This window comes from Psammomys obesus, unplaced genomic scaffold (genome assembly GCF_907164565.1).
Source record: "Psammomys obesus unplaced genomic scaffold, mPsaObe1.curated_primary_1811, whole genome shotgun sequence".
NCBI lineage: Eukaryota > Metazoa > Chordata > Mammalia > Rodentia > Muridae > Psammomys > Psammomys obesus.
The window spans coordinates 10206021-10220574 of record NW_026594083.1 but is presented as its reverse complement, the minus strand read 5'-3'; the positions used below and the strand labels follow the sequence as shown (position 1 = coordinate 10220574).

Genomic DNA, 14554 nt, shown 5'->3' with positions numbered 1-14554 from the left:
ATATATATATATATATATATATATATATATATATATATATATATATAAAGACCAGATGAATATGGAGAAGAACAAGACACCAGTTGTGAAGTTATCAAGACAAGGGAAGGAAGATCACTGTTGATAGGACATGATAAGACAAGAAGGAGAGCAAGTGGTAGGTAAGTGATCTTTAGCCAACCCTGCAGCAGATCTGCTGAAAGAAGTTTTTTGGTGAGTGAAGAGTGAAAGGCCTTCACATGAAGGAGTGATCAAGATCAAGGCAGACATGCAGTCAGAGGGAAGGAACAGGAAAGAAGGAGGAAAGAAGGTACAGAGGGCAAAGAGGGGGCAGGGCAGAGAAAGAAACACTGAGAAGACACACAAGAGCCTTCTCAGAGTTCTGGGGTCCTTTTGTCTGTAGCAGACACCTGGGGTATCTGGCGGTGGCAGTGATGACATAAGCAGCTGACAGGTCCCTGAGAGCAGGCCAGTGGGACTGTCAGTGTTCTAATAACTATAGTAATACAGAGGTTAAATACATAACAAGACAATGATGAGTCATGTTAGAATTTTACACGGAATTAAAGGCCATGAACACATTTCTTAAAAAAAAAAAAAAAAGTCATTGTAGACATAACAAGAAAGAAAATGACCTGAATAGCTCCTCATCACAGCAGAATACAGTTATGTTGTAACCTTCAGTCAAGAAAAAAGATAAAAATTGGTTTAGCTAATTTAAATAAGAAATAATCAGGCTTATTTTAAAATTTTACCACTAAATTGTACAGGGAGAGATACTTCCTTATTGAAGGGGTTAATTTTGACGTTCAACCTGAAGAAATCTCATGAAAGATTTAGGTATATCTGTGAGTGTGTTTCTAGATTAATAATATTAAGGTGTTAGAAGGCCATTCCAGGTAGCAACATTCCAAGGCTGGAGCTCTAAACTGAATGAACAGGAAAAAAGTGGCTGGACCGAAAGGTCCAGAGCTCTCTGCTACTTACAGCTGATGCAATAGAACTGGTTGTTTTGTGTTCCTATAGCATCCCTTAGCAGAAAGTAACCTCGAACTGTAAACCATATTACAGCCTTCCTTTCTTAATTTACCATTGTCAAGTGTTCTGCTACAAAGCAAAGAAAAGCGAGTAACAAGCTGACTCAACTGGTGGGACCAGTGTTTTCCTGACACGTTAACAAAGGTCCAGAACAAAAGCTGGATGACTGACAATGCAGTAGCTATTAAGTTAGCATCTTTATTCCTGCAATGCATAAGAAAGATATACTGCTAATGTCCTCTGAAAGACTCCACCCAGCAGTACACCAAAGCAGGTGCCTGGACCCACAGCCAAACTTTGGACAGAACACAAGGTGTCTTACGGAAGAGTGAGGAGATAGAAAGACCAGGAGGGGACAAGAGCTCCACAGGAAGACAACAAAACCAAAAATATTTGGGTCTAGGGGGTCTTGCAGAGACTGATGCATCAACTGATCAACTGATGGATCAACTGATCCATGCATGGAGAGGACCTAGACTGCCGGCTCAGATCTATCCTATAGGCAGCTCAATCTCCATGTGAGCTCTCTAGTAAGGGGAACAGATGCAGCGAAAGGAGGCTGTCTCTGTCCTGAACTGTTCCTTGATCACCTCCACAAGACTGAGTGGCTTTTCCTAGGCCACAGAGGAAGAGGATCCAGACAGTCCTGTTGACACCTGATAGGCTGGGGTTAGATAGTAGGGGAGGAGGAATTAGCTTATCAGTGGACTATAGGAAGGGGAGGGGGAGAAAAAGGAGAGAGGGTGGGAGAGGGAGGAGTTGAGGAAGAGGGCTAGGACTAGGATACAAAGTGAATAAATAATAAATAATAAATAACTAGAGACATCACATACTGAATAGTTGAGTTTTAAAAGAATACATTGTGGTTTTTACTTTAAAAATCAATAGAATTCACCAATAAAAATAAATAAAACTCAATAGAAAAATAAATAGGCTAAAAACATAATCATATTTATTTTTATTTTACTTTATTTATTTTAACTTTAATTTAAAATTTTTCATACACCATATTTTGATCCTATTTTTCCCTGAAACTTTAAACCGCATAACTTACCCAACTTTATGTTATTTCTCTATGGCAATATATATATATATATATATATATATTTGGTATTTTTGAATGACATAAAATGTGTTATAAAATAACTATGGAGAAAAGCTTACTGGGTATTTGTATTTTCTTGAGCTTAGATGTCACTAGAGATTGCTGGTTGCTTTATGAAAATTATCACAGTATCTCAACTTTAACTCTTGTCTCTTCTGTACTTGTGTAACATTATAAAGTATTGCCACGCCTCCACAAGCACATTGGCCTCCTAACACTTCAGGTGACCAAAATTGGAGACAGGGACCTAAAACAAGTTTATGTTTGCATAGGTGACACCTACATTTGATGAACACTATGTGTGAAGACTGGCTGACGGCTAAGGCCAATGAACCCACATTATGACATTCTTTCATCTGACCAGCACTGATATTATAAGCACACACCAGCAAACACAACTTTGTCATAAGGATTGTGGGAACAGAACTTAGATCCTCATGCCTGCACCATCTCTCCATATCAAAGAATCTGCATTCTTTAAAAAAAAAGAAAAAGAAAGAAAGAAAGAAAGAAAGAAAGAAAGAAAGAAAGAAAGAAAGAAAGAAAGAAAGAAAGAAAGAAAAACCCAGCATTTACATTCAGTGGAAAAGCTGTGACAGGATAAAGTTAAGAAGTGGAAACCAGGATGACAGGAACACAGTCCTTGTCAGTAACCAGCCCCACTGCTACCTTGATCTTAGGTACCGGGTCTCCAGAACTGCGGGAGAACATGTTTCTTCTCTTTAAGCCATGTAATACGCTGCACTTTCTTAACATCAGCCTATGGCTACTAACGCAGTAGGCTTCCGTCATATCGCTGGCATGTTCCTTCTCTACTCAAAGTTGTCTGGATCCTCAAGTGTATTCAACTACCATCCCCAGTGCTTAAATGGATCAAATAAAAGCTTCGTGGTAAAAGTAAATTTATCTCTATAAATATTACAACAATACCATCCTATTGTTCCAATACACTTTTAAAATCAAAGACCTGTTTGGATCCTAAGTACTTCATTATTACCAAGAAATTGCATCTGAAGGTATACAGATGTGTGTGTGTGTAGAAATAAATACATTTGAATTCATATATTTAGTTCTTATACTAATTTTATTTCCAATAAATTATTAAAAATTTGAATAAATTAAAATGTCTAACACCTCTGGGAATGCATAATAATTAAGCTCATATTCTAGATCATTATTGGTTCTTTTGGTTGGATGATGTAAAAAATTACTCTGTGATTAACTTAGATCTGCTTTAGACTCTTTTTATGATTTTTAAAATTTTATTAATTATAGTTTATTCACTTTGTATCCCACCTGTAGCTCTCTTCCCCATCCCCTCTCAATCCTCCTTCCCTTCCTCTCCTCTACCCATTCGCCTACCCCAGTCCACTGATAGGGAAGGTCCTCCTCCCCCTCCATCTGATTCCAGTCTAAGTGTTACTGGGAAAGGAGCCACTACTGATACACATCGTGATTACCTGGGATATCAGATGGGTAATCCCCTACAATACAAAGAATTAGTATCTGCTTGTAGAAGTGTTAAGCTAATTGAATCCTACTATGCTCAAAGCATTAAAAAGATAAAGATATGAAAACCTGTTATCAAAGATGTTTAACTAGAAATCAATGAATCATAGTAATGGTTATTAATAAATTCCAAAGCTTAAATATTGCTGTCAAACATTTGTATATACAAAATAAATGTAACTAATAATTTTGTGACTTTTCTTTCAATTTAGCATTGATGAAGTAAAGTTTGGCATTGTCCTCAACAGTTAGGCTAAACTGACTGGCCCATGGTCCTCTGTGATCTACTGATTTAGCAATGATTTTACAAAAATGTCCAGCATACCTGGCATTTTGAGATAGACAGTAGAATCTAGCTCAAGGCTCATGCTGGTGAGGTCTTGATTTGACTTAATTAATCGAGATATCTCTTCAGCTTCATAAATCACACTGCCCAGTTTAAAACTTGACTCTCTTCAATTTACGTCTTTGAGCAATAATCAATGAAAATGGAGTACTATACACTGTGCATGGTCATAATGGAATCAAAGCATGATTAAAAACTTAATAGATATAATAGTCAAAAAATAAAATGCAATCGTCATTATTTTGATTGAGCAACTTTTAAAAATTAAAACCCAACTTCTTGAAATTTCACCTATATAACTACTTTATAATATGGTACAAAAAGACAGATATTTTCATATAACAAAAAGTGAATGTACATCCAAACAATAATGTTGTTACAAATTATAAAACATTCATTTTTGAAGGGTTCAAATATTAAAAACTTTAAATTTTTTATCATAAAATAAGAATTATTATTTTTATTTCTACAATTTTTTTTTTCAGTTTGCATCCCAGCTATACCCCCTTGCTCATATCTTCTCTTCTTCTTCCCTGGAAGAAGAAGACTGGAAGACTGCCTCCTCTACTCTCTGACCATAGCCTATTGGGTCTAATCAGGACTTTCTGGATCCTATTTCTCTATAGCTTACTAAGGCCACTGGCCAGGAGCAGGTGATCAAAGAGCAGACAACTGAGTTCATGCCATAGAATGCCCTTGTTCCCCTTACTAGGGAACCCACATGGAGACTGAGCAGCCAATAGGCTACATCAAATCAGGAAGTATAGGTCCTCTCCATGCATGGTCCTTGGTCTATTCTTCAGTTTCTGCAGGCCCCCTTGTGCCCTGATTTTCTGGCTCTGTTAGTCTCAATGTGGATCCCCTGTCCCTTCTAGGTCTTTCTATCTCCTCCTTCTTCCATAAGATTTCCTGCACTCTGCCCAAAGTTTGGCTGTGAATCTCTGCATCAGTTTAAATATTCTGCTGTGTAGAGTCTTTGAGAGGCCCTCTGTGGTAGGCTTCTGTCCTGTTCCCTGTTTTCTGCCACTTCCAAGGTCTTTCCTGTTTGTTCTTGTGAATGAGAATTGAGCATCTTCCCTAGGGTCCTCCCTGTTCTTTAGCTTCTTTAAAACTACAGATTTTAATATGTTTATTCTATACTATATGGCTAATATCCATTATAAGTGAGTATATACTATGTGTGCTCCGGGGTTACCTCATTCAGGATGATCTTTTCTAGTTCTTTCCATTTGTCTGCAAATTTCATGATTTACTAGTTTTTAATTGCTGAGTAGTATTCCATTGTGTAAATGTAAAACAATTTCTGTATCCATTCTTCGGTTGAAAGACATCTAGGTTGTTCCAGATTCTGGCCATTATGAATAAAGCTGCTATGAACATAGTTGAGCAAATGCCCTTGTTGTATGGTTGAGCATCTTTCAGATATATACCCAGGAGTGGTATAACTGGGTCTTGAGGTGGAGTTATTCCTATTTTTCTGAGGAAGCAACAGATTGATTTCCAAGGTAGTTGTCCAAATTTACATTCCCACCAGCAATGTAGGAGGGTTCCCCTTTCTCCACAACCTCTCCAGCATGTGCCATCCTTTGAGTTTTTTTATTTATTAATTTTTATTTTTTATATTAATCACAGGTTATTTACTTTTTATCCCAGCCATAGACCTCTCCTTCATTCCCTCCCAATCCCACCCTCCCTCCCTCTTCTCCTCCCTGCCCCTTTCTAGGTCCACTGCTAGGGGAGATCCTCCTTTTCTTCCATCTGCCCCTAGCTTATCAGGCATCTTCAGGAATGGCTGCCATGTCCTCCTCTATGGCCTAGTAAGACTGTTCCTCTTGCTTGGGGGGGGGGTACATAAAGGAGCCAGTTGTTGAGTTCATGTCAGAAACAGTTCCTGTTCCCCTTACCAGGGAAACACAATTGGTTACTGTGCTACCACGGGCTACATCCGAGCAGGGGTTCTAGGTTATATCCATACATGGTCCTTGGTTCATCCTTTGAGTTTTTGATCTTAGCAGTTCTGATTTGCATTTCCTGGATAAGTAAAGATGATGATCATTTCAATTTTTTGTTTGGGTGGTATTTTCTTTTTCCTATTCTATTTATTTTTTATATTAATTACAATTTATTCACTTTGTGTCCCAGCTGTAGCCCTCTTCCTCATTCTCTCTGAATCTCACACACCTTCCCTCATCTCCTCCCATGACCCCCTTCCAGTCCACTTATGGGGGAGGTCCTCCTCCCCTTCCATATGACTTTAGCCTATTCAGATCTCATCAGGACTGGTTGCATTGTCTTTCTCTGTGGCCTGGTAAGGCTGCTCCCCCCTCAGGAGGAGCAGATCAAACAGCCAGCCACTTAGTTCATGTCAGAGACAGTCCCTGTTCCCCTTACTAGGGAACTCACTTGGATACTGAGCTGTCATCAGTCACATCAGTGCAGGGGTTCTAGATTATCTCCATGTTGAGAATTCTCTGTTTATCTCTGTACCTCATTTTTTAAATTGGATTACTTGGTTTATTTGATGTTTAACTTCTTGAGTTCTTTATATATTCTGGACATTAGCCCTTGTCAGATATAGGGTTGGTGAAGGTCTTTTCCCAGTCTGTAGGCTGTTGTTTTGTTTTGTTGACAGTATGCTTTGCTTTACAGAAGCTTTTCAGTTTCATGAGGTCCCATTTATTGATAGTTAATCTTAGAGCCTGTGCTGTTGGTATTCTGCTCAAGAAGTTGTCTTCTATGACAATGAGTTCAAGACTCTTCCCTACTTTTTCTTTAAACAGATTTAGTGCATCGTTGGTTTTATGTGGAGATATTTGATCCACTTGGACTTTACTTTTGTGCAGGGTGATTAATGTGGATATATTTGCATTTTTCTACATGAAGACATTCAGTTAGACCAGCACCGTTTGTTGAAGATGTTGTCTTTTTTTTTTTTTCCATTGTATAGTTTTAATTTCTTTCTCAAAATCAAGTATCTATAGGAGTGTGGGTGAAATCTGGGTCTATGATTCTATTCCGTTGATCCATAAGCCTGTTTCTATGCCAGTACCATGCTGTTTTTTTTATTACTGTTGCTCTATGGTATAGGTTGAGGTTGAAAATGAAGATAGCTCCAGAAGATCTTTTAATATAAAGGTTTGTTTTTGTTTGTTTGTTTTTTATAATAGGTATTCTGGCTTTTTGCTTTTGTTTTTGTTTTTTCCATGAGACGTTGAGAATTGTTCTTTCAAGGTCTAAAAATTGTGTTGGTATTTTGATTGGAATTGCACTGAATCCGTATATTGATTTTGGCAGGATGGCCATTTTCACTGTTAATCCTACAGATTCATGAGCATGGAAGATCTTTCCATCTTCTAGTATCTTCTTCAATTTCTTCAGAGACTTGAAGTACATATATATATTCTAGTCTTTCACTTGATTGGATAGAGTTATGCCCAGGTACTTTATGTTATTTATGGCTAAAGGCTTGCTGTACATTGCCCTTACTATGTTTAGATATGTGCCTTGTATCCCTAATCTCCCCGAAACTTTAAACATTTACTGGGTTGGATTTTGTCAAATGCTTTTATGGCCTCTAAGGAGATGATCATGTGTGTGTGTGTGTGTGTGTGTGTGTGTGTGTGTGTGTGTGTGTGTGTCTTTGGGTGTGTTTCTTTCATTTTTGTTTATATGGTAGATTACATTGATGGATTTCTGTATATTGAACCACCCCATGCATGTCTGGGATGAAGCTTATGTGATGGATGATATCACTAATGTGTTCGTGGATTCATTTTGTGAGTATTTTTTTAAGTATTTTTGTATCATTGTTCATAAGTGTGATTATTCTGAAGTTCGCTTTCTCTATTGTGCATTTTTGTGTTTTAGATATCAAGGTGACTGTGGCCTCCTAGACTGAGTTTGGTAATGACCCTTCTGTTTCTATTTTTGGAATAGTTTAAAGTGTAATGGTGTTAGGTCTTCTTATGACAGTCTGGTAGAATTCTGCGCTGAAACTATCTGGCCCTGGGTTTTGTTTGTTTGTTTGTTTGTTTGTTTTGTTTTTTGTTTTTGTGTTTTTTTGATAAGATACTTTTGATGACAGCTTCTATTTCCTTAAGGAATACAGGACTGTTTAATTTATTTACCTGATCTTGATTCACTTTGGAAAGTGGAATCTATCAAGAAAATTGTCTATTTCATTTAGATTTTCAATTTTTGTTTTGTATATAGGCTTCTGAAGTAGGACCTAACGATTCTTTGGATTTTCTCAGTGTCTGTCATTATGACCCACTTGTAATTTCTGATTTTGTTGATTTGGATAGTGTCTCTCTGCCTTTGAGGTAGTTTGGTTTAAGATTTGTCTACCTTGTTGATTTTATCAAAGAAACATCTCTTGGGTTCATTGATTCTTTGAATTGTCTTATTTGTTTCTGATTTATTGAATTCAGCCCTCACTTTGATTATTTCCAGCTGTTTGCTCTTCTTTGGTTTGTCTTCTTCTTCAATGCTTTCAGATGTGCAGTTAAGTTGCTTGTATGAGATGTCTCAAAATTTTTTAAATTTATTTTTTTATATTAATATCGTTTTTTCACTTTGTATCCCAGCTGTAGCCCCTTCCTCATTCCCTCGCAATCCTACCCTCTCTCTCTTTTCCACACCCAGTCCACTGATAAGGGAGCTCCTCCTCCCCTTCCCTCTGCTCCTAGTCTATCAGGTCTCACCAGGACACTCTGCATTGCAATCCTCTGTAGCCTTGTAAGGCTGCTCCCCACTCAGCAGGAGGAGATCAAAGAGTCAGCCACTGAGTTCGTGTCAGAGACAGTCCCTGTTCCCCTTACTAGGGATCCCCCTTGAAGACTGAGCTGCCATGGGCTACATCTCTGCAGGGGTTCTAGGTTATCTCCATGCATGTTCCATGGATGGAGTATCAGTACTAAGTGTTATGAACTTTCCTTTTAGCACTGCTTTTATTGTGTCCCATAAGTTCGGGTAAGTTGTATCTTAATTTTTATTGAATTTTAGGAAGTCTTTAATTCTTTCTTTCCTTCTTCCCTGAACCAGCTGTCACTGAAACATTCATTTTAACACAGACTTTATTCTAGCTACAATATGCCTATTCTCTCTGTCTCTCTCTCATATACACATATGCTAATAATGAATTATTTTAATTACCATTTTATTATTTTTATTATTCATGAGATAGCATAATATAATTACACTACTCCCTACTCTTTTTACCTCAAAAATTTCCCATATGTCCCTTCTTCTGCATTTTTTCTTTTATTGGAAATTGATTTTTTCATACAATATGTTCTGAATTTTGTTCCTCTCCCTTAAATCCTCCCAGATCCTCTCCTCTTTCCCTCTCATCAGAATTCACACATTTTCTTCCTTTATCTTCTTAGGAAAAAAAAAAAAAAACCAGTCATCAGAAAATATTAATAAAATAAAAAAAAGAAAATAACAAGCAAACTACAGTAGGAGAAAACAAAGAGAAGAAGAAAAGGAGAGAAAAATTCTGATATTGATGATCTAATTTTTGTGGTCAATTTTTGTTAAATGAAGGTATGTATAGGTACATTACTAAATAGACTCCATGTGTATAAAGTTACTTGTATGAATGTTTTCAGGGATGATCATTTGGCGTTAGATAATTTTTATTTGTAAATGGGACAGGACAATGTTTGTTTCTTTCTAAGTAATTACAAATGCAACCATTGTTCTGTGAGCCCCATGAGCACCATGTAGAGGACACAGGCCCTCACTTACCTGAACCAATTGATGGTAGGATCTGGAGAGCCCGAGGCCCTGCAGGTTAGTGTCATCTCTTCTCCTCTCTCTGCAGTAGCATTGAAAGACTTCTGGGGCATCACAATGGCTGGGGGCACTGAAGGAGAAAGGACACAGAGTAAAGAGATACAACCAGAGGACTGAACCAACAATATCTTGCCACTTTTTTAATGTTTTGAATCTTCATAGCTCCTTTCTGTTTTCATAGAGAATTAAGGTCAGCGATATGCTGTCCTAGGAATAATAGGATAATTTGCCATGTTATTAGTTTAGTATTTCTCAATCTGTTAAACTATGAACTGTGTATTTTAGTGAACATATATAATGCATGAAAAACGTCTCACACAAAGACACAGGAACACTGACTTAATCCATACTGAAATCTACTTTGAGCATAAATGGATTTCCTATTTGGGTTCTTATTGGTCTATGTAATTCCATAGGCCATCATTCACTGCTTCAAGACAGGGCTTTCAAATTAGGTGTCAAACCGTAATGTTCTTTCTGATTAACTACACTTAATTTCTTCAAACAACTATAAAACATTTTATGAAGAGAAACTGCTTCAGCTATAGAGTATGAAAATAGATTTTCATGAACAATTCAATTTTAAAATTAAGCTTCCCCAATTTCCAACTAATTACATTGCAAAATTGTCCACGCTGCACATTTTGGTCAAGTTGAAGCTGTGGCTGCAATGCAGTGCTTGCAATCAACAAGTCACAGACTTTTGTTGAAATGCCTCACTTTCAAAGTAATGCCCAAGCTTGTACTCAGTACTCACATACCCCATGCCATTAAACTGTACATGAGAAAGCAGTACGTATAAAGCAAATACGTTAATAGTTTAATTCCCTTATATATATTGAACAAAAGAGAGAGAGACAGACAAGTAAAAGTTTGATTATAATTGCATATATTTAGAGTAGTTGTTCAGGTCTGCATCAGTGAGGCATTGTCCTAACAACAATGAGGAAAATAGCTGAAACATATATTAATTAAATACGCTACTTCACACTTTTGCCTGTAGGAACATAGGAACAGGGAACATGCTCTTAATTAAATAGCATAGTAATAATTACTAGTATTCCTCATATGTACATTTATAGATATTTACTCCTAATTTTAAAGACATATTCATTTTTTGTATCTTATTTTCTTTTTGTTGTAATTATAGACATGATTTTTTTACCATATAATCTACTATTTTAATCTTGTGTCTTGCAAGTAAACATTAAATGAGGCATGTGACAGTATTTCTGTCTATTTTCATTCTTTATTTGCCATTACAACATAATTATAATATTTCAGCTTCCTTTTCCTCTTTCCAATCTTCATACATACCTCTCCCATTCTCCTTCAAATTCATGGCATCTTATTTCATTAATTTTTATTGCATGAATATATCTATGTATATATATATATATACATATATATTCCTACATTTCACCTGTTTGGTTTATATGCTACTTGTATTCACGTGTTCATGGCTGTATGGCACTGGACAGTTAATTAGTTTGTCTTTCTTTTTGCTTTTCATTTCTCTGTCGTGGGTATTGTGCCCTTGTTTTAAATTTACACCTAGAATTTCTGTATTCTTGCTTTTTTATTCCAAGCTGGTAACAAGTTTTTGTGAGTTCATGAGTGCAACAGTCTTGTCATGTCCAGAAGATATTATTTTGCAGTGATCTTGCCCAATCTGTGACTATTACAGTCTTCTATCCTACTATCATGGTATTCCTAAGCTTTCAGGATAGGAAGGGGAGATGGCACATTCAGAATTGAACATTCAGCTGACACTTATTCTATGGACTTTAGCCAGGCTTGGGTCCTGTATTCACCACCGTCTACTCCATAAAGATACTACTTTAATGAGGGCTGAGAGTTGCAACATTTTGTAGGCATTATTGGTTTATCCTTATTCATGAATTCAACTGAAGTAATGGCTAAATTATTGCTATTATAGCACATATTCTGTCACAATAGAGAAGACAAATTTAACAGAAATAAATCCTTGTATTATATTTGTCTATACAGAAACATTTTGGATTTATAAGAGAATTCTCCAACTCTCTTACGGATGCTGCTGCAAAGAGATTGAAACAGTTTACTATATATCATAATTTTATTTTCAATAAAATTTTCAGGTTAGGGAAAAACATTACTACTTATGTTTTTACGTAACATTGAATTTGATAAGAAAACATCCATTCTGATGTTACAGTATTAACCAACAAAGATGTAGTCTCATTGAGAATTAGAGAGGGTGGGACTGGGAGGAAATGAGGGAGTTGGCTACAGCTAGGATGGAAAGTGCATAAACTGTAATTAAAATAAAAAAATAAAATTTTAATCAAAAAAGAGAACTTAATCCCAAATTTAAAAGAGTAGTTACTAGACTGCTCGGATGAACATGATACCAAACAAAGCCAAACCCTCTCAGTGTTATCATTTGCTCTTATAACTAATTTACTCTTTTTTTTTTTTCTACTTCGGTACTATAATGTAAATTCCCATCCCTCAACTCCATCAATGCAGTTTTTAAATTACACTTATTTGTTTGTGCACGCTTGCTAACACACTCATGCCACGGAGCAGTGCGGAGGTCACTAGACAACCTAAGGGAGTCACATTATTTTTTCCCCCACTGTTGATGTCTCAAAGATCAGACTCTTCATCAGGCTTGGTGGTAAAAAAGTTTGTCCACTGAACTGTGTGGCTTGCCCATCAATATTGATTTTGATACTTGAATAAGTTTCTGGTTTTTGTTTGTTTGTTTGTTTATGGGGATTATCAACATAAAGTTTTATTTAAAATGTATTTTATTTGGAGCTAAAAATGTATGTTGTAAGACTTTTCTAATAAAACAGATACGAAAAAGTCTCAAAAAGTTATTTCCCATTCTTTTAGGCTATAAATTTTTACTAATTCCTTTGCCCTCCAAGGTCATAAGCCTCTATTGGATATCTTTGGTATGAGTTAAATATAGATATAGGCCACTATATGGGTGCTAGGGATTGTATGTATGTTCTGAAAGAGCAGCCAGTGCGCAGAACCAATAAGCATCCACTCCAGTCCTCTTACTTGCTTATTTTTACATTTTGTATCATGTGACAATTGTAGAATGTCACATAGTAAATCTTAATCTGTTCTTAGAAGTTTGGATGGACTGGATTGATAGTTAACAAATATGTTTTATAAACATTCTGTGAAAAAAAAATATGTCTTTTCTTCAGATCTTCTGTGAATGTAATAGCACAAGCCTTGTCCCATTACTTATAACACTGAAAACAAAGAATGTGAAGTGATTCAGAAACCACATTGCAAAGCTTATGCATATTACTCAAAGAGGGTGTAGAAAATAATTTTAAAGTAATTATTATAAGAAATGTTTTGATAAGGAAGCAAGCACCCTGCTGTTATGATTTAGATATTTTGGATTTTTGTATAATAAATCACATATAGTGACACGTTGTAAAATGTGATGTCAGTATAGTATAGACTGTGAATTAAGTTAATTTATTAATATAAACTTTCATGGTAATTTTGATAAAGTGATTGCATTCTAATAGTGAGAGCAGGTCTGTTGGAAATCATATTTACATTCATTCTCAACTCATTTAATTTTTTGTTCTCTTTCCTATGAATTTGAATGGTGTAATATAAACTTAAATTGCATTTTCATCAATATTAGTTATGAATACTTGTAGTAAACTTTCATTTCTCATTAACAAAGATGATCAAGATAAACTGCTACTTAATAGAAACTATTTTTAGACCTCAAAAAGCATACAGAATTTAACACATTCAAGTTATCATATCAAAGGCATAAACAAAGAAAAATAATGTTAAAATTTCATTTGAAGTCTAACTCACTGCTTAAAATGAATTAAATAGATGTTGTTTATTTTATATATGTTATTTATTTTTACAAGTATCATTTCCTTAAAAATCTATCTATCTATCTATCTATCTATCTATCTATCTATCTATCTATCTATTTAGTATCCCCACTGTAGCCCCCTCCCTCTTCTCCTCCTAGTATCACCCACTCTCCCTCTTCTCCTCAGTGGCTAGCTCTTTGTACACCTTCCCCTGTGGGGGGGAGGGGTGCAGTCTTACCAGGCCACAGAGGAAAATGATGCAGCCAGTCTTGAGGAAACCTACAGGCTAGGGTCAGATAGAAGGGGAGGAGGTCCTCCCCATCAATGGACTAGGGAAAGGGCATAGGAGTAGTAAATTATTTTTGACAAATATTTCTGAGTTGTAAACAACCATCAATGTCATCAAAATTCATATTTCATTTCTTTTTTTCTAAAAAGCCTTTCCAGTGTTTTCAAGCTTAAGAATCATCTCTTACCAACTTGACATACATAGGCTATTTACTGCATGTTATTTTCTACCCGAGTAATACAATAAGGAAGTGATGGTACCAGGATTACATAGCTAGCACTGAATTTCAAAGCAAAGTCTATCAAGGAAAAACAGTAAAATGTAAAATGAACAGCTATTGAAGATGAAATGGTTCAATTATGTTATTTTCAAATACTTTTAAGTATATATTTTGAAATACATACTTAAAACAGAGCATAATTGTCTAATATAAGATCACAGTCAAATCTGTGGGAATATTTAGTATATAAATGAGTAATTCCAAAGATTCAATGTTACATGTTGTAAAGAGAGTATTAGTTTCCAGTTCAGTTGGAGAATTTCAGTGTTGACAAAGATTCTGTCTCTTGATTTTTAGCCACAATAACAGTGCTGGAATATCTGCTGCACAA

General features: G+C 35.9%; 1 protein-coding gene across 1 annotated transcript in view; it reads right to left on the bottom strand.

The window, feature by feature from the left end:
• Ncam2 (neural cell adhesion molecule 2) overlaps window positions 1–14554 on the bottom strand; it is a 319248-nt gene that overhangs the window by 169800 nt on the left and 134894 nt on the right. Inside the window, exon 6 of the mRNA XM_055617845.1 lies at window positions 9750–9867. Within this exon, the coding sequence (XP_055473820.1) occupies window positions 9750–9867 (118 nt within the window). The remainder of the gene's footprint in view (window positions 1–9749; window positions 9868–14554) is intronic.